The 21,655-nt window shown below is 46.5% G+C and overlaps 1 protein-coding gene across 2 annotated transcripts in view; it reads left to right on the top strand.

Annotated features, from left to right (window-relative positions):
- Window positions 1–21,655, top strand: part of LOC120985868 (lamin-L(III)-like) — a 60,956-nt gene that overhangs the window by 7,200 nt on the left and 32,101 nt on the right. For both annotated transcript variants that reach the window (XM_040414067.1, XM_040414066.1), the window contains exons 2-3: window positions 6,213–6,369; window positions 7,369–7,494. In XM_040414067.1, the coding sequence (XP_040270001.1) occupies window positions 6,213–6,369; window positions 7,369–7,494 (283 nt within the window). The remainder of the gene's footprint in view (window positions 1–6,212; window positions 6,370–7,368; window positions 7,495–21,655) is intronic.

Genomic DNA, 21,655 nt, shown 5'->3' with positions numbered 1-21,655 from the left:
AAAACCAGTCCAGCAAAATCTGCCTTCCAAAAACCGTATGGCTATCCTTTCCTTCTGCACCCTGCCGTGTGCCCGTACAGCAGTTTACAACCACATATGGGGTGTTTCTGTAAACTACAGAATCAGGGCCATAAATATTGAGTTTTGTTTGGCTGTTAACCCTTGCTTTGTAACTGGAAAAAAAATATTAAAATGGAAAATCTGCCAAAAAAGTGAAATTTTGAAATTGTATCTCTATTTTCCATTAAATCTTGTGCAACACCTAAAGGGTTAATAAAGTTTGTAAAATCCGTTTTGAATACCTTGAGGGGTGTAGTTTCTTAGATGGGGTCACTTTTCTGGAGTTTCTACTCTAGGGGTGCATCAGGGGGGCTTCAAATGGGACATGGTGTCAAAAAACCAGTCCAGCAAAATCTGCCTTCCAAAAACCAAACGGCGCACATTTCACTCTACGCCCCGCTGTGTGGCCGTACAGTAGTTTACGGCCACATACGGGGTGTTTCTGTAAACTGCAGAGTCAGGGCAATAAAGATACAGTCTTGTTTGGCTGTTAACCCTTGCTTTGTTAGTAGAAAAAATGGGTTAAAATGGAAAATTAGGCAAAAAAAATTATTTCTCAAATTTCATCCCCATTTGCCACTAACTGTTGTGCAACACCTAAAGCAGGGATGGCGAACCTGAGGCTCGCCAGCTGTTGCAAAACTACAACTCCCAGCATGCCCAGACTGCCTACAACTATCAGCCTACAGCAGGGCATGGTGGGAGTTGTAGTTTTACAACAGCAGGAGAGCCACAGGTTGGCCATGCCTGACCTAAAGGGTTAACGACGTTTGTAAAATCAGTTTTGAATACCTTGAGGGGTGTAGTTTATAGAATGGGGTCATTTTTGGGTGGGTTCTATTATGTAAGACTCGCAAAGTGACTTCAGACCTGAACTGGTCCCTAAAAATTGGGTTTTTGTAAATTTCTGAAAAATTTCAAGATTTGCTTCTAAGCCTTGTAACATCCCCAAAAAATTAAATATCATTCCCAAAATAATTCAAACATGAAGTAGACATTTGGGGAATGTAAAGTCATCACAATTTTTGGGGGTATTACAGAAGTAGAGAAACTGAAACTTTGAAATTTGCAAATTTTTCTAGATTTTTGGTAATTTTTTTATTTATTTTTATTCAAAAAAATAATAATTTTTGGACTTCATTTTTCCAGTGTCATGAAGTACAATATGTGACGAAAAAACTATCTCAGAATGGCCTGGATAAGTCAAAGCGTTTTTAAAGTTATCACCACTTAAAGTGACACTGGTCAGATTTTCAAAAAATGGCCTGGTCCTTAGGCCTCTTTCACACGGGCGTTGCGGAAAAATGTGCGGGTTCGTTGCGGGAACACCCGCGATTTTTTTCGCGCGAGTGCAAAACAGGGCTTGGGATCGGTGTTCTGTGGATTGTATTATTTTCCCTTATAAAAAATAATAGCATTCTGAATACAGAATGCAAAGTAAAATAGCACTGGAGGGGTTAAAAAAAAAATAATAATAATTTAACTCGCCTTAATCCACTTGCTCGCGTAGCCCGGCATCTCCTTGTGTCTCCTTTGTTGAAAGACCTGTGGTGAGCATTAATTATAGTTCAAGGACCTGTGATGACGTCACTCCGGTCATCACATGGTACGTCACATGATCTTTTACCATGGTGAATCACCATGGTAAAAGATCATGTGACGTACCATGTGATGACCGGAGTGACGTCATCACAGGTCCTTGAACTATAATTAATGCTCACCACAGGTCTTTCAACAAAGGAGACACAAGGAGATGCCGGGCTACGCGAGCAAGTGGATTAAGGTGAGTTAAATTTTTTTTATTTTTTTTAACCCCTCCAGTGCTATTTTACTTTGCATTCTGTATTCAGAATGCTATTATTTTCCCTTATAACCATGTTTATAAGGGAAAATAATAATGATCGGGTCTCCATCCCGATCGTCTCCTAGCAACCGTGCGTGAAAATCGCACCGCATCCGCACTTGCTTGCGGATGCTTGCGATTTTCACGCAACCCCATTCACTTCTATGGGGCCTGCGTTGCGTGAAAAACGCAGAATATAGAACATGCTGCGATTTTCACGCAACGCATAAGTGATGCGTGAAAATCACCGCTCATGTGAACAGCCCCATAGAAATGAATGGGTCGGTATTCAGTGCGGGTGCAATGCGTTCACCTCCCGCATCGCATCCGCGCGGAATACTCGCTCGTGTGAAAGGGGCCTTAAGGTGAAATAAGGCTGTGTCCTTAAGGGGTTAAGGGCCAGGCCATTTTTTGAATTTCTGACCAGTGTCACTTTAAGTGCTGATAACTTTAAAACGCTTTAATTTATCCAGGCCATTCTGAGATTGTTTTTCTTCACATATTGTATTTCATGACACTGGAAAAAAGGGAGTAAAAAAAATTAATTTTTATTTATAAATACCAAATTTACCAAAAATTTTGAATAATTTGAAAATTTCCAAGTTTCAATTTCTCTACTTCTATAATACATAGTAATACCTACAAAAATTGTTATTACTTTACATTCCCCATATGTCTACTTCATGTTTGGATCATTTTAGGACTGACATTTTATTTTTAGGGGATGTTAGAAGGCTTAGAAGTAAATCTTGAAATTTTTCAGAAATTTTCAAAAACTCACTTTTTAAGGACCAATTCAGGTCTGAAGTCACTTTGTGAGGCTTACATAATAGAAACCACCAAAAAATTACCCCATTCTAAAAACTACACCCCTCAAGGTATTCAAAACTGATTTTTACAAACGTCGTTAACCCTTTAGGTGTTTCATAAGAGTTAAAGAGGACCTTTCACCGATTCTTACCCTATGAACTAAGTATACAGACATGTGGAGCGGCGCCCGGGGATCTCACTGCACTTACTATTATCCCCGGGCGCCGCTCCGTTCTCCTGCTATGCCCTCCGGTATCTCCGCTCACTAAGTTATAGTAGGCGGAGATACCAGTCCCTAAGTTATGGTAGGCGGAGTCTGCCCTAGCGCTGGCCAATCGCAGCGCAGAGTTCACAGCCTGGGAGGTTATTTTCTCCCAGGCTGTGAGCTCTGCAATGCGATTGGCCAGCGCTACAGAAGAACAAGGGCAGACTCCGCCTACCATAACTTAGGGAACGGAGATACCGGAGGGCATAGCAGGAGAACGGAGCGGCGCCCAGGGATAAGTGCAGTGAGATCCCCGGGCGCCGCTCCACATGTCTGTATACTTAGTTCATAGGGTAAGAATCGGTGAAAGGTCCTCTTTAATGGCAAATGGAGGTAAAATTTCAGATTTTAAATTTTTTTGCAAATTTTCAATTTTTATTCATTTTTTTCCAGTAACAAAGCAAGGGTTAACAGCCAAACAAAACTCAATATTTATTGCGCTGATTCTGTAGTTTGCAGAAACACCCCATATGTGGCCGTAAACTACTGTACGGGCACACGGTAGGGCGTAGAGGGAAAGGAGTGCCGTGTGGTTTTTTGAAGGCAGATTTTGCTGGACTGGTTTATTTACACCATGTCACATTTGAAGCCTTCCCCCCCCCCGATGCAGGATTACACTGCTGGGGCTCCGATCAGAAGCTGCCACTGAACCACCAATAAAGAGGAGGGGACGAGACCCTGTGGCCACTGCTACCAATGATTTTAATACTGAGGGGTGGGGGGGCGTGCGGGCGCACTGTGCCACTAATTATTTTAATACTGGGGAAGGGCGCACTGCGCCACCAATGTTTTTAATACTGGGGCGGGCGCACTGTGCCACCAATTATAATTAACGTTTAATACAGGAGGCGGGTGTATCAGCGCGGAATCACATAGCCGGCTCCCTGCCTCTGACAGGGAGCTGCGATCAGCGGCAGCAGTTAACCCCTCAGGTGCGGCACCTGAGGGGTTAACTGCCACTGATCGCAGCTTCCTGTGATATAGGCTGAGCAACGCCTCCTGTGTTTGTATTAGGCGTTAGTTATCATTGGTGGCGCAGTGCGCCTGCCCCTCCTCCTCCCGTCTCTCATCATAGGCAGTGTGGCACAGGGGGAGGGAGTGAGTGACTCCTTCTCCCCTGTGCTGCTGATGAAACATGAGCGCGCTGACAGCAGCGCGCTCATGTTCTGTTATAGCTCGCTGGACGCATTATTAGCATATCGGCAAGGTTAGATGCCGATAACTTTAAAAATAAGTAATATCGGTAAGGCTCCATTCACACGTCCTTGGTGTGTTGCGGATCCGCAAATTGCGGACAAGAATAGGACATGTTCTATCTTTTGCGGAGCTGCGGATGCGGACAGCACACTGTGTGCTGTCCGCATCCATTCCGTCCCCATAGAAAATGAATGGGTCCGATTTGCGGAACGGATGCGGACCCATTTGCGGACGTGTGAATGGAGTTTAACTCCAATAATCGGTAGATCCCCAGCTGGGACCCCTCGGATCTGTAGAAAGAGTAAGGCCTCTTTCACACAGGCGTTGCGGGAAAATGTGCGGGTGCGTTACGGGAACACCCGCAATTTTTCTGCGCGAGTGCAAAACATTGTAATGCGTTTTGCACTCGCGTGAGAAAAATCGCGCATGTTTGGTACCCAAACCCGAACCTCTTCACAGAAGTTCGGGCTTGGGATCGGTGTTCTGTAGATTGTATTATTTCCCCTTATAACATAGTTATAAGGGAAAATAATAGCATTCTGAATACAGAATGCATAGTAAAATAGCGCTGGAGGGGTTAAAAAATAAATAATAATTTAACTCACCTTAGTCCACTTGATCGCGATGCCCGTCATCTCCTTTACTGAACAGGACCTGTGGTGAACATTCATTACAGGTCAAGGACGATGTCACTCCGGTCATCACATGATCCATCACATGATCTTTTACCATGGTGATGGATCATGTGATGACCGGAGTGACGTCACCACAGGTCCTTGACCTGTAATGAATGCTCACCACAGGTCCTGTTCAGTAAAGGAGACAGAAGGAGATGCCAGGCTGCGCTATCAAGTGGACTAAGGTGAGTTAAGTTTATTTATTTATTTTAACCCCTCCAGTGCTATTTTACTATGCATTCTGTATTCAGAATGCTATTATTTTCCCTTATAACCATGTTATACGGGAAAATAATAATGACGTCTCCTAGCAACCATGCGTGAAAATCGCATCCGCACTTGCTTGCGGATGCTTGCGATTTTCACGCAACCCCATTCACTTCTATGGGGCCTGCATTGCGTGAAAAACGCAGAATATAGAGCATGCTGCGATTTTCATGCAACGCACAAGTGATGTGTGAAAATCACCGCTCATGTGAACAGCCCCATAGAAATGAATGGGTCAGGATTCAGTGCGGGTGCAATGCGTTCAACTCGCGCAATGCATCCGCGCGGAATACTCGCCCGTGTGAAAGGGGCCTAAGTGGTTTAGTTGCCATTTAAGTCAATGGGAGCAGCGCTGCAGTGTCGAGCACTGTTCACTATAATGTTGAAAGTGCTCTTTAGCTCCAGTGCCTTCTTCTGGTGATGGAGCAACACAGAACAGCTGATCGGCAGAGGTGTGGGGTGCCAGACCCCCTCTGATCTGCTAGTGATGGCCTCTCCTGAGAATAGCCATCCTATAAAAGAGCAGACAAACACTGTGTGCCATTTGATAAATTTGGTGCTAAGCATGCTAACTCAAGCAAAACTGACTTGAAATATTATCCTTACCATTAGTCCCCCTCAATGTCATTTCTAACTGATGGAAACTAATGGATCCACAACTGGAATAATCCTTTAAGAGAAAAAAAAAGTCCTTTCTGACTCCAGATATAGCAATCGGAATGAATCCCTGGATCAGTGTCACATCTGCAGATATCTAGTGCCAATAACTTGTGTTCATCATTTTCAAGAAAGGCGTCCAGGCCTCCTTGAACAGTGAATCAGCCCTCACCTCCTCCTGCGGCAGAGACTTTCATAGTCTCACTGCTCTTACAGTAAAGAATCCTTGTCTACGGTGATGTGGAGGATGTCCCCTTTTCATGGTTTCTGGCCTATGTATAAAAGGATCATTAGGATGTCTGTACTGTCCATTTGTGTCCTGGTTATTTTGGGGGCAGGTTTGTATGATATCCAATAATCTGTAATATTTCCATATTAAACCATTGCTGTAACTGCATGACAAGCTGACACGTTAGCAATTCTCATCTCATTTCAGAAACAGTAGAAAAGAATCTGACTTAACTTCCACTCAGAACCAGCTGAGAGATCTAGAAGCCAGACTGAACTCGAAAGAAGCCGAGCTCGCCACTGCATTAAGTGCCAAGAGGTGCCTGGAGGATCAGACCCAGGAGCTGGAGGCTCAGATAGTCGGTGTATGTATCCACAGCACTTAGTATAGTATGTGAATGATGCTTTAGTATTGGTGGCCGTCTGACTAATAGATCAGTCTTTATACTGACAACTAGAAGTTTCGAAAACTTTGTGTCCTTGCCACGTTATTTCTTAATGGCGATATATAGAACAAAGACCAGCTAGGGTTATACAGAAATTCACCAAATATTCTAAGCTGGAGCTGAGATACCTACACAATAAAGATATGGTATTATATACAGACAAATCAACAATGTTTACCCCAAAATGTAATCCTGTAATTACATTTGTTAAATATGTGCACGCTGTCAACCATATATTGGCATTTTAGCACTGAGAACAAGGAGCGCATTTTACATGTACTGCCCTGAACCCACTGCAAAATCAGCAAGTGTTCACTTCTACATTGCTGCACAAATCCAGGGCAGCTCCTCAAAGAATAGGCTTGCGTGCCCTGAAGTCTGTGTGGATGAGGTATGGGGTAGCATCATACTGTCATTTATGGGTTTTTGATTTTTGAATCCACACTGAAAATCGGCAACAAATCTACAGTGTCTGAACATAACCTTACAGACAAGAATAAGGGGTGGCTAGGAATAATTTTTGTATTAATGGCTGTTCACCAAATGTCCGTGGAAAATGCGTTTGTCACACAGGATGTGTAATACTAGTGTGTACGGGGTGAAAACGGTTTCCAGAGACGTTCCCAGAAGTCACATAGCGTTTGCTGACTTGTAAACTACCGTAAATTAATCCTAAAGAATAAAACCATACTGCGGGGCAGATGCATTAATAATGGCTAAAAGTAAGCTAAACTAGCTAAATTTTAGACTTTGGATAACCCCTTTAAACTGTCTATGGCTTGGTTCACGTCAATCAGTCAATGGTAATAGTTCTCTTGTTGTTAGATTACAGTTAGAATATAAATAATCCCTCTTTTCCCTACGTTGTGAACACTGCCGTATTGGCTCTTGTGATCCACATGTAACTTTTCATTACAGCTTGAAGCCTCTTTGAGGGACACAACAAAACAGCTTCATGATGAAATGCTATGGAGAGTTGACCTGGAAAATAAGATGCAAACCCTTAAAGAACAGTTGGATTTTGAGAAAAACATTCACAGTCAGGTAATGTACTACTTGTTTGCATGAAAGATGTGTTGCGCCGATAGGTTTGTTATGGCATGAGTATTTTTACATCCACAGGAACAACATGATGGCAACTAGTGGCGTTTCCACTGAATGTGCATGCTGAGCGTAAAAATAATTACCTGCTGTTTCTTGGTCTAATTTTCAGGTGGGTTCTGCTTCCCTATCTGAAAGCAGTGTGTGATGGAGGGAGAGAGCTCTGTGATACATAGGTTTTATATGATTTGGAGCAGCATTTGTGAGTAAAAAGCAGAGTAAATCCTGATCGGACACCTAGGAAAGACAGTGAGAGTCCTGATTACCTCACCCACATAGGATGGTTGACAGTCTTCTCTAAACACCCACTGATACAGGGAGAGCTGTCAGTCGTCCTCTGTTAAGGGGGTTGTACATTTTCTAGTGTAGTTCTAGGTGATAAACCATAATTGGTTGTCACTGGAAAAAAACCTACATAAGTAACCTAAGTAATATAAGGGAACGCGGACCCCGGGAACGCATCGCCTCCCCGGGCTTGCGATATTCCCAGGTAAGGGGAAAGCGCGTGGGATCCGACCTGGTGACGTCACCAGGCGAGGTTCTCCTTGGGCAAGAGAATCTCGCGCTCAAGTGTACTTCTGGTGGCGCAGTGTGCAGGACCATTTAAACGGAGGGAGGAGAATTCTATTCAGTCTTATCTCACCGCTTGCAGTCATGCTTGCTCCTGTGGACGCTAACTCCTCAAAGAAGCCTGGAGATCCCGCTACCTCAGCCTGGTAAGCCTCCTCCCCAATGGGGTCTTTATTTTTTTCTTGCCCTGTAAATTTATATTTTTTAATCTTTAGGGCAGAGGGACCAGGACGCCTAAGCCATCCGGTGGAGAATCTGCTGAAAGACCTTTTCCTCAAAAAAAATAAATAAAAATTATGCCCAAAACGCACTGAAAAAGTGGTTACAGAGGAGTCACCATACTTCCTTAATACCATGAGAGCTGTAATTAAGGAATAGGTTAATCCCCACACCCATCCACGTCTCCTAGATCTTTTGCATCTGATAGGGTGTTTAATCTGGATGAAGGGGAGCTAATATCTGACCCAGATTCTGCTTCCTCAGATGAGGAGACAGAAGGTCTTCTAAAGACCATAAGGGCCACTATGGACATAGAGGTCAAAGAAACCCACTCCGTTCAGGATCAAATGTTCCAGGGGCTGGGTGAAAGCTAGGTTTTCCCTATCCATAACAATATTAAGTCCCTGATATCCAAAGAGTGGAGAGATTCTGAAAAAAGAAAAGCTGTGACGAATTCCTTTAAAAGGAAATATTCCTTTGCGGAGTCTGAATCTAATCTGTGGGACAAAACGCCAAAAATAGATGCCCCAGTTGCCCGCATTTCTAAAAAAAAACAACTCCCGTCCGAGGACATGGGTATTTTGCGAGATCTTATGGACAAAAATTTGAAAGTTTATTGTAAAAAAGCTTGGGAAACAAATTCGGCTATGTTGCGTCTCAGTATTGTGTTTACCTGCACAGCCAGAACGTTGTCCGTCTGGCTTAATCAGTTAGAAGAACACTTAGCAGCAGGGACCCCCAGGGAAGAGATCCTAGCCTCCTTGCCTACGTTAATGAAAGTGTCAAATTTCTTAGCAGATGCGTCTGCAGACTGTCAGATTCTCCGCCAGGTCAATGCGACCCGTAGAGCAATCTGGCTTCGTACATGGTAAGGTGACGCAAGTTCAAAGAATCGCCTGTGCTTGATCCACTGTGAAGGAGATAGATTATTTGGTTCGACATTAGATGACATTCTGGACAAGGCCTCGGATAAGAAAAAAGGTTTTCCCCTTGAGAGTCGTTATTTTCATCATAGTAACATAGTATATAAGGCGAAAAAATACATTTGTCCATCCTGTTATCCTGCAAGTTGATCCAGAGGAGGGAAAAAAAAAAAACTGAGGTAGAAGCCAATTTTCCCCACTTAAGGGGAAAAAATAATCCTTCCCGACTCCAATCAGGCAATCGGAATAACTCCCTGGATCAACGACCCATCTCTAGTAACTATAGCCTGTAATATTACACTCCAGAAATACATCCAGGCCCCTCTTGAACTCTTTTAGTGAACTCACCATCACCACCTCCTCAGGCAGAGAGTTCCATAGTCTCACTGCTCTTACTGTAAAGAATCCTCTTCTATGTGTACAAACCTTCTTTCCTCCAGACGATCCTTTCAGAACCAGTGAAAAAAGAGGCTGGACCAGAGGAAAAAAAGAGGGATCTAGGAAGTGGCAGTCATCCGGGGCAGAGGGAGAGGATTCCTTTTCAATCCTGACAGTTCCTCCAGTTCTGCACAATGACGCCATAAACCAGGTGGGGGGCAGGTTACAACTCTTCACTTCTGCCTGGGAAAAAATAGGAGCCTCCCCATGGGTAGTATCTACTTTTAAAAGAGGGCTTAAAACTAGAATTCTTATCTCCTCCCCCAGATCAGTTCTTCATAAACAAAAAGCTGCCTCCAAAAAGAAAAACGGACATGTCTAGAAATGGGAATCTCATCTCTTATACACAAAAAAGTACTCCATCCAGTTCCAGAATATCAATACACCAAAGGGTTCTATTCACCGATTTTTCTCGTACAGAAACCAAACGGATCCTTTCGTTTGATAATACATTTAAAATCCCTGAACAGATCCATCTACAAGAAATTCAAAATGGACATGATAAAAATCCACCATAAACTTACTCCCTCAAGGCTGTTTTATGGCGACTATGAACCTTCAAGACTCATACGATAATGTCTGGATATACCAAAATTAGGGGTGCACCGAAATTTCGGCAGCCGAAAATATCGGCCGAAAATGCACCTAATCCACTTCGGCCGATATTGTTACATATCGGCCGAAAATATGGGGTGTGGGATTTGTCACCCACCATCTGCGGGCGGGCGCCGGGCGGGCGGTTTACTTTGTCACTGCATCTTTATTTTACCTTACAATCGTGAGGCTCCAGTAACTAACAACTCTGCAGGCAGAGCGGAGGGCGGCGTAACGTCACTTACTCACGTGACGCACCTGCTCCGCCTCCTTCATTCATAAAGTGGGCGGAGCAGGTGCGTCACGTGAGTAAGTGACGTTACGCCGCCCTCCGCTCTGCCTGCAGAGTTGTTAGTTACTGGAGCCTCACGATTGTAAGGTAAAATAAAGATGCTGTGAGCAGCAGGGCCGGGGCTGTTATGGGTAGGGGGATCGGTCTATGGAACTGCTATGGGGAGGGGGGATCTGTGCACTGCTATGGGGAGGGGGGATCTGTGCACTGCTATGGGGAGGGGGGATCTGTGCACTGCTATGCCCATAACAGTGCACAGATCCCCCTCTCCATAACAGCGCCACCCACAGATTACCCTCTCCATAACAGCGCCACCCACAGATCCCCCTCTCCATAACAGCGCCACCCACAGATTACCCTCTCCATAACAGCGCCACCCACAGATCCCCCTCTCCATAACAGCGCCACCCACAGATCCCCCTCTCCATAACAGCGCCACCCACAGATCCCCCTCTCCATAACAGCGCCACCCACAGATCCCCCTCTCCATAACAGCGCCACCCACAGATCCCCCTCTCCATAACAGCGCCACCCACAGATCCCCCTCTCCATAACAGCGCCACCCACAGATCCCCCTCTCCATAACAGCGCCACCCACAGATCCCCCTCTCCATAACAGCGCCACCCACAGATCCCCCTCTCCATAACAGCGCCACCCACAGATTACCCTCTCCATAACAGCGCCACCCACAGATCCCCCTCTCCATAACAGCGCCACCCACAGATTACCCTCTCCATAACAGCGCCACCCACAGATCCCCCTCTCCATAACAGCGCCACCCACAGATCCCCCTCTCCATAACAGCGCCACCCACAGATCCCCCTCTCCATAACAGCGCCACCCACAGATCCCCCTCTCCATAACAGCGCCACCCACAGATCCCCCTCTCCATAACAGCGCCACCCACAGATCCCCCTCTCCATAACAGCGCCACCCACAGATCCCCCTCTCCATAACAGCGCCACCCACAGATCCCCCTCTCCATAACAGCGCCACCCACAGATCCCCCTCTCCATAACAGCGCCACCCACAGATCCCCCTCTCCATAACAGCGCCACCCACAGATCCCCCTCTCCATAACAGCGCCACCCACAGATCCCCCTCTCCATAACAGCGCCACCCACAGATTACCCTCTCCATAACAGCGCCACCCACAGATCCCCCTCTCCATAACAGCGCCACCCACAGATTACCCTCTCCATAACAGCGCCACCCACAGATCCCCCTCTCCATAACAGCGCCACCCACAGATCCCCCTCTCCATAACAGCGCCACCCACAGATCCCCCTCTCCATAACAGCGCCACCCACAGATCCCCCTCTCCATAACAGCGCCACCCACAGATCCCCCTCTCCATAACAGCGCCACCCACAGATCCCCCTCTCCATAACAGCGCCACCCACAGATCCCCCTCTCCATAACAGCGCCACCCACAGATCCCCCTCTCCATAACAGCGCCACCCACAGATCCCCCTCTCCATAACAGCGCCACCCACAGATCCCCCTCTCCATAACAGCGCCACCCACAGATTACCCTCTCCATAACAGCGCCACCCACAGATCCCCCTCTCCATAACAGCGCCACCCACAGATTACCCTCTCCATAACAGCGCCACCCACAGATCCCCCTCTCCATAACAGCGCCACCCACAGATCCCCCTCTCCATAACAGCGCCACCCACAGATCCCCCTCTCCATAACAGCGCCACCCACAGATCCCCCTCTCCATAACAGCGCCACCCACAGATCCCCCTCTCCATAACAGCGCCACCCACAGATCCCCCTCTCCATAACAGCGCCACCCACAGATCCCCCTCTCCATAACAGCGCCACCCACAGATCCCCCTCTCCATAACAGCGCCACCCACAGATCCCCCTCTCCATAACAGCGCCACCCACAGATCCCCCTCTCCATAACAGCGCCACCCACAGATCCCCCTCTCCATAACAGCGCCACCCACAGATCCCCCTCTCCATAACAGCGCCACCCACAGATCCCCCTCTCCATAACAGCGCCACCCACAGATCCCCCTCTCCATAACAGCGCCACCCACAGATCCCCCTCTCCATAACAGCGCCACCCACAGATCCCCCTCTCCATAACAGCGCCACCCACAGATCCCCCTCTCCATAACGGCGCCACCCACAGATCCCCCTCTCCATAACGGCGCCACCCACAGATCCCCCTCTCCATAACAGAGCCACCCACAGATCCCCCTCTCCATAACAGAGCCACCCACAGATCCCCCTCTCCATAACGGCGCCACCCACAGATCCCCCTCTCCATAACAGAGCCACCCACAGATGAATTTCATTCATGAAAAAGAATTATTAATAAAATCATTAAAAAAAAAGTATTTTAAAAGTATTTGGGCAAAAAGGCAGTTTCGGTTTCGGTTTCGGTTTTCGGTCAAGGGCATCCTGAATTTTCGGTTTCGGTTTCGGACCAGAATTTTCATTTCGGTGCACCCCTAACCAAAATATCTAAGAATCCCTGTCTTCATAGGGGATCAGCTACGCCATTTTCAGTTCGGAGCCCCCCCATTCAGACTCTCCTCGGCTCCAAGAGTATTTTCAAAGATCACATCAGAGGTCACAAAGTACCTTCACTTAAAGGAGATTCTAATTGTGCCATATTTGGACGACTTCCTGATTGCTTCACCCTCAGAAGAAGTTCTACGATCCCACCTTTTCCAAGTGCAAAAATGCTTTACCACCTTGGGGTGAATTATAAATTAAAATCAGACCTGTCTCCAGATCAAAGAAAGCTCTTCCTGGGGGTACTCCTAGACTCGTCTGCTAATGTCTTTTTCACCTCTAGAAAAACGGAACAGCCTAATTCAGAAGATCTCTCAGTTCTGCAGCCAAAAGGTTTCCTGCATAAGGAATATCATGACCATCCTAGGTCTTCTGATGGCAACAATCCAGTCGGTCAGATGGCTTCAAAGTCGCATGAGGATCCTTCAGGCCTTCCTCCTATCTTCCTGGGACGGTACCAATTCCGCTCTAAAAAAGTGTTCTCATTCCCAAATCCGTAAAAGAATATTTGATGTGGTGGAGAATAGAAAAGAACTTGCAGACATGGGTCTATTGGCGCCAAGAAAAACAGATGAAGCTGACCACAGATGCCAGAAGTTCAGGATGGGGCGGTCACTCAGAAGGGAAGGTAGTTCAGGGCAGATAGGGAAAGTATGTTAGATGCTTCCTTCAATCTGAAAGAACTCTCGGCTATCTACGAAGTCATTGTCTACCTTCACACACCCTCATCTCCAAAACATGTAAAAGTGTTGTCGGACAATACCACTGCAGTAGCCTACCTGAAAAAACAGGGAGGGACCAGAAGCCGTTCCCTAGGGGCAGTGTCTCTAAGCATTTTTCTTTGGGCGGAAAAGAATCTTATATCCTTGACAGCAGTTCATGTGAATGGAGAGAACAACATAATAGCAGACTTCCTCAGCCGCCAGACTTTGAAGGAAGGAGAGTGGTCCCTGAATTATCAAATATTTCAGCAGATCTGCGAAAAGTGGGGAGTCCCGTCTCTAGATCTATTTACCGCAAAGGACAACAGGCAGACCAGAACATTTTGCTCCATCTCCCGACGAGACCAGCCATTATAGGTAGATGCACTATCTCAACCATGGCCAAAGACTCTTCTTTATGCTTTTCCTCCCTTCAGTTTGATTCTAAGAGCTCTAATAAAGGTGGAGAATAAAGTGGCTCAGGTAATATTCATTGCTCCATTTTGGGCAAGAAGATCTTGGTTCCCCCTTCTGCTCAGGCTGTCTGCAGGGATATTCTGGACTCTTCCATCAACCCCAAACCTTCTCCACCAGGATCCAACTCAACCTGACGGCCTGGAGGCTAACCGCCTAGCCTTAAGACGAAAAGGTTTATCTGATGCTGTAATTTCCACGATGAGGTTGAATCAAAAGCCTATAACATCTAGAATTTATTTAAGAACCTGGAACGCCTTTTTGTCCTTTTCAGATAATCACCTTCCTCCAAACATTCCACAATTTTTTTTAAATTTTTTTTTTTTTTTTGCAGGATTGGATAAAGGTCTATGACCTGCAATGCTCAAAGTACAAGTTTCAGCTTTAAGTGCCTTTCTGGATATAAAGCTGGCAGACTCCCCACTAATTAAGCATTTTTTTGAAGGGGCTATGAGAAGTTTGACCACCTTCCGTTCCATCATTCCACCATGGGACCTGAACTTGGTTTTCTCAGTCCTGATGGAAACTCAGTTTGAACCAGTTGAACAGATTTCTCTAAAACTTCTCACCTACAAAACATTTTTTCTTGTAGCCATAACGACTGCTAAGAGGTGTAAGGGGTTACACTCTCAGGCAGGGCGACTATGACAGATTCTCGTGTAGACCACAGGGTTAAAGTCCGAACATTGCTTTAGTTAGTTTTTATAACACTCCGGCAATACAGGCAAACCCAGTTATAATTCACTGGGTAAGGTGAAGGTCCAGCACCACAAAACATAAACCAAACCAAAAATAAACACCTGCCCATCTTGGCTCTGGCTAATGCAGTGAAGATCCTAGCTCACCTATTGAACAGAGGTCCCACAGAGAATTCGGCTTCTCTAGCTAGCAGGGCAGCCAACTTCCCCGACTTTCTCCAGGCATTACTCTCCCCAGACTGACAGCCTGGACTGTGCTTTATTTCCCCTTAAAGAATAACTGTCACATTTAGACCCCAATTTCAATTTTCATTTATGTAGTTACTAATAACATGATATTCCAGAATCCGTTACTATTAGACTGACTTACCCCATATTTAATAAGATTCAGCCCTTAGCAACCAGTCTGCATAAAACTGCAATTTCACTATTCAGTTAAGATGGCCGCCACTGCCCTCACCCTGAGGCTAATCCCGCCTGCCCTCACTAGCCAGTAACAATAGCCCCCCAAAAGTGTCAGTAACCAGAGCCCTCCCCCCCTAAAGGGTTAATCTCCTGCAGCACAAAGGGGTCCTCTTACCACATGTTGCTTTCATTTATACACTGAGCAGATGGCAGATCTCCCTTCCCTGGTCTGCGCTGCTTCCACTCTGCATTCTCCAGCTCTGCTGAGTGAGGGAGCGTCTGCCAAGCGCAGGGACAGGGAGAGGTGCACACAGCCCAGGCACTGTTATCAGCTGCTGGGAAGGACCTGGCTTTAATCATTTACTTACAGTCCCTGGCTGTCAGTAATGTGACCCTGCACGCAGCATGCTCTGTCCTTCAACAGACAGACGGACCATGACTAGCAACCCTATTTTAAGCACAGGTAAAAGTAGGCAGTACAGGGAACAAAAATGTGGAATTAAGGGGTAATTGAATACGGTGAAAAGTTGAAATAGGGCCACCAAGGTGATATTAATCACCACAATCCAATACTCCCAAAAAAAAGACAGTTATCCTTTAACGATCCCAGCTGGCTTCAGCAGGGGATCCCTCAGGCTAGGGGAAAACCTGCCCCCGAATGGGGTGGACTGCGGAGGTCCCTCTACCAAGTCCAATAAAATCCAGCCCATAAACTTAACGAAACTGTCTCAGCAATCTACACATTGCTGAGACCATTTTAATCTTCTGGATTTTATTTACCTCACCCAGTTGAGGAAGCTGGGTGGGATATACACCCCTTCCAGGACTTTACCATACACTTTTCTGTTCACCTTACCACAGAGGGTTGGAGGAATCCAGACTTTCTCTTACAAACCTCCATATCTTATGATTCTGGATGACCGCATAATCCTCAGGCACGGCCCTTCCTTTCTTCCCAAGGGTGTTTCCAGGTTTCATTGTGAGCAGGAAGTTTCGCTACCTTCCTTCTGCCCGTTTCAGACTACGGATAGAGATAGAAAATTCCACAACCTGGATGTTAGAGTGTGTTATCTTACCTGAACACCAGCAATAACTTCAGACTGTAAGATCACCTCTTCCTCCAATATCGGGGTCAGGCAGCCAGCAAATCTTCTATAGCAAGATGGATCAGATATACGATTGCCTTTGCCTATGTCCAGAAAAATCTTCATCCTCCTGGAATAAGAGCTCACTTGACTAGGGCTGTGTCAGCCTCCTGGTCGGAGTCTACTTCGGTTTCATTAGACCAGATTTGCAGGGCAGCCACCTGGGCAAGCCCTATGACTTTTTTTTTTCAATCATTACAGACTGGATATTCTTAAAAACCAGAACTTGTCTTTTGGTCGCAGAATTCTTTCTGCTGTGGTCCCTCCCTAGAGATGATTACTCAATCCTCCAGTAAGTGCCATTGTGGAGGCGCCGGGGAAAAGGGTTAATTAATCTTACTGAATTGGTTTTTCCAATAGGCTCCACAATGACACTGGGATTTTCCCTCCCTTTTTTATTTTCTTTTTCAAATGATGTAATTTGTTTTAATACATGTTTTGTTCTTGCATCACTTCCGTGTCCTCTTATTGACTGAATAGGTAAGGGGAGGGGGCGTGGCCTGTGAGCGCATGGAGTAAGACGCACCGTTCACTGCTCCTGCTAGTATCCTGCTCTGTTACACTGGTAGCACACTTAGACTGCTTGGAAAACCTTACCTGGTGAGAGGAAAGTGTCCGGTGGCTGCTGTGTCGCGATTGGGAACCTGGAAATGCAGAGAAAATCGAGCAAAGCTGTTAAACAAGACCGCCTGGAGATGGGCCAAGATGGCGCCGAAGGTGGAGAGGTGACGGCGCTGCAGGAGATGGTGAGCCAGAGCGCGGCAGCTAAACTCGGCAAGTATGCCAGACTTGATAGCGGAGTGGGCGACTGGGCTAGTGATAAAGGGACTGATGTATACCTACCTCCTCTGATCAGGAGGACGGTTCCATAGATGGCGACGGCTTGGACTCGGCCGGTCAGCCTCTGCCCAATCCTGCATGCCCTGCAAATGCTTCAGTGGGCCCTCGAGCCGAATCTGCAAAGGAACCCACCCTGAAGGATATAATTGCTGCCGTGGCAAGTTGCAACAGTACCCTGAAAGTGCTCACAGTACAAGTTGGCAGCCTGCGATCTGATGTGTCTATAATTAGACATGACTTGCACAAGATTTCCGAGCGCACCTCCTGAATTGGAAAAGCGGGTGTCCTCATTGGAAGACGTAGTTCAGCCTTTGCAAATGGCGTCTAAGACAAATGTGAAAGATATTGCTGCTTTATATGCCAAAGCGGATGACCTAGAGAACAGGTCGCGGAGGAATAACCTGCGAATTGTGGGAATGCCAGAGAAAACAGAGGGGGCTAATGCTACTGAATTTGTGGAGAAATGGTTGTACTAGTTATTTCATGAGAAGGGCCTATCTTCCCTGTATGCGGTTGAGCGGGCGCACAGAGTGCCTACGCGGCCGCTCCCGTCAGGCAGGCCTCCTCTCCCCATACTGGCGAAGATTTTGCATTTTAAAGATCGGGACACTATCCTGTGTCAGTCAGAGGACAATGAAGAGATGGTCCTGAACGGGGTCAAGGTGTCCATTTTTCCAGATTATTCAAATGAGGTGCAGCGGAGGAGGAGCAGATTTATCGACATCAAGAAAAGGCTTAGAGGGCTACAGGTTCCATACGCCATGCTGTTCCCGCCTAAATTGCGAGTGGTGGCATTGGGATCCACCAGATTTTTTGAGGATCCAGATGAAGCGGCACAGTGGCTGGACGTCCACGAGCGGCAACTGAGAAGTGGAGCCCTGGACACTTGAAGGAAATAGTTTGCCGTTTGGGTTTATTTTTTATACATGGGATTACACCCTAATGTCACTTTAATGTTACACCAGTTAAGAAGTGCATTATGTGTTGCTACCGCATGGTAGATCCTGAGGCGAGAGTAGGAGGTTGAGGGATTGTAATGTGTTTCCCAGTTGTGGAGAGGATTCTCTACTTGAGGGAGTGTGTTGGAATCAGTAATGATTATTGTTCATTAATGGGCAAGGTGCTTACGGATTGCCCTGTTTTAGAGTTGGATGTTGGTGAGGGGGGGGGGGGTTGGGGAAATTGTTTACAGCAACCTGATTAATGGGGAGGGGGAGGGTGGGGGGGCGGGGTTAGGGAGACAGATTGGAGATGGGAAAGGGGCGTGAACTCTGAGCAGGTGATGTTTGAGTGGGGTGTGAGATTCAGATATGTCGCAATATTTCACCATGACACATGTGATTAAAGTGTTGAGCTTGAATGTGAGAGGTATGGCAGATGCACGGAAACGACAGTGTATATATTTCAATATTTGGGACGGTTTCAGCCAGCCATATGTTGCCTCCAGGAAACGCATTTGACCAATGATAATGTGCAGTGGCTGAACAAGAACTAGGTGGGTCATGCGGTACATGCAATTCACTCCTCTCACTCCAGGGGTGTAAGTGTGATTGTGCATAAAAGTATTAGATATGAACATATGCAGCAATGTGTGGATGCTGAGGGCAGGTATGTATGTGTTTGTGTGCAGGTGGTGTTGGTGTCCGTGTATGTGCCTCCACCGTTTGCTTCTCCCCTGATACGGGATATTATGACCTTTTGTGGCGGACTTCCCTGGACTGCCGTGGCTACTAGTGGGGGACTTCAATTGCAGACCGAATGACTCCTTAGATAGATGTCGGGTAGAAGGAGCTAGTGGATCACCGGGGAGTGTAGCTCTAAAGAATATTATGAATAAAACCAGTATATTTGATGTATGGAGACTGCGTAACCCTGATGGACGTGTATTTTCGTGTAGATCTGCTACACATCAATCATTATCGCGCATAGATCTGGCTTTGGTTAATGATGTTATGCTACCACTGATAAGGGATGTCATCTATCACCCTCGGTCGTTGTCTGACCATTCTTTGGTGCAGATTGATGTGTGCCTGGGCTTGCTTAGACAGGGACTGAGGCTGTGGAAATGTAACCCACATTGGCTGAATGTGCTTGGTGACCTATCCGGGGTTTCTCTGGAGGTAAGGGAGTACTTTGCTATCAATGGAGGGACTGCTTCAGTACACGGAGTCTGGGATGCCATGAAGACGTTCTTGAGTGGTGTACTGATTAAAGAAATTAGTAAGCATAAATCTAAGTCCAGAGAGGCGGATGTTAAAGCTAATGTACAAGTAGCGGAGGATGTTTAGTAGATCCCCTACCCTGGCTAATAGTGAGGCGCTGGCGGTAGCTCAGGAACAGTTGAGGTGTCGCTTATTACAGGCCGCAGAGAGGAAACATAGTTTTTACCGCCAAAGATCTTTTGAGGAGGGGGAGAAAGTAGGTCATCTGCTGTCAGTTGTTTCTCAGGCACAGAGGGGCTCCTCCTGTATAAAGGAACTAAGAGATGGAAATGGGAATAGTAGCCAGGACACGAAAGGGATATTAGACATTCTAAAAGGTTTTTGTGTCTCTATATGCTTCCACTGTCTCTAGTTCTGAGGAGGCCTTGTCCGCCTTCATGGCAGAGGCACAGTTATCAGTGCTGTCAGATGAAGATAGGGAGAGATTAGAAGAGCCGATCTCACTTGAGGAGCTGGAAGCCGCTCTTGGGGAGATGGCGAATGGTAAGGCTCCGGGGGCAGACGGTCTACCAGTGGAGGTATATAAAAAGTAACAGGGGGTACTTCTCCCCGAGTTACTCAAGGTCCTTGAATATTCTCTGGAGACGGGTTCGCTACCACATTCTATGCAGGAAGCAATCATCGTAGTTATTCCTAAGTCTGGGAAGGATCCCAATTTTCCCGATTCTTATAGACCAATTTCGCTCTTAACAGCGGATGTGAAGCTCCTGGCGAAGGTGCTGGCGAACAGGTTGTCCAGAGTGATTCTGACTATAGTGCACCCGGATCAAACGGGCTTTATGCCTGGGAAATCGACTGCTATAAATATCCGCAGACTGTATGCTAGCCTGAATATTCCGGCTGATAATGGAGGGGATAGGGCTTTACTCGCGCTAGACGCCGCTAAGGCGTTCGACAGTGTTGAATGGAACTACCTGTGGGGAACCCTGAGAGTCATGGGCTTTGGTGCACGGTTCATTCGGTGGGTGAAGGTGCTGTACTCGAGCCCCAGGGCAAGAATTAGAGATAATGGGGGGCTGTCAGATAGCTTCGCTTTGGCCAGAGGCACCAGACAGGGGTGCCCATTGTCACCCTTGTTGTTTGCTCTAGCAATTGAGCCACTTGCGGCCCTTATTCGCCTGTCACCTCATATTGTGGGGTTTAGATATGGTGAGATGCAAAATAAAGTGGCTATGTATGCTGATGACACTGTTGTTCTTGGGCGACACTGGGAACTCTCTGGATGCAGCCATGGCTCTAATAGATAGATTTGGAGGCTTCTCTGAGCTCCGGATAAATTGGCAAAAGTCTGCTTTGATGCCGGTGGATGGAAAGGCCCTTTCAGGTACACAAGTCAATAGTTTGGTACCCTGGGTAGGGAAATTTAAATATTTAGGGCTGTATATAACACCTAGACTGTTGGTTTTTGAAGAACTTAATTCAACCCCTTTGCTGACTACTTTTAGGCTGAAGGTAAGGACATGGTTTAGACTCTTTTTATCGGTAGTTGGTAGAGTAAACCTTTTAAAAATGGTAATGATGCCCCAGCTGCTTTATGTATTGAACAATGCTCCCGTGTGGATTCCTTTTGGATAGTTTTAGGAAAATACATTCGATGTTTAGAGATCTTATTTGGAAGTACGGCCAAGCTAGGATTAAGCTGGAGACGCTGCAATACCCCAAGTCTGAAGGAGGTTTGGCTGTTCCCAATGCCTGGATCTATTTCTTAGCCTCCCAGTGTCAGCACTTTAAGGGCTGGATTGATTTCCAGCTGCCGATGTGACGGGAAAGATACTGCAGCACTGGTTGGGCAGTTGGGACCTTAGATGTATTCTGGAGGGATCAGGAATGCATGTGGGGAGAGAAAAGGCATTGCTTATAGAACTTATGAAAAAAGTTTGGGTGAAGGTGAAATTGATTTAGGGGTGTAGGTGGTGGTGTTAGCTCTCCCCAGTCTGGAACAATAACTTGCTGCCAGAATTCATATCTCTGTCAGGACTCCGGAACTGGGAATCTCACGGAGTAATGAGGATAGGTCAACTAACTGAGGCTAATGTATTTAAAT

The sequence above is a fragment of the Bufo bufo genome, chromosome 1, assembly GCF_905171765.1.
Source record: "Bufo bufo chromosome 1, aBufBuf1.1, whole genome shotgun sequence".
NCBI classification, from domain to species: domain Eukaryota; kingdom Metazoa; phylum Chordata; class Amphibia; order Anura; family Bufonidae; genus Bufo; species Bufo bufo.
Note: the sequence above shows the minus strand (reverse complement) of the source record. Positions and strands in the feature narration are given on the sequence as shown.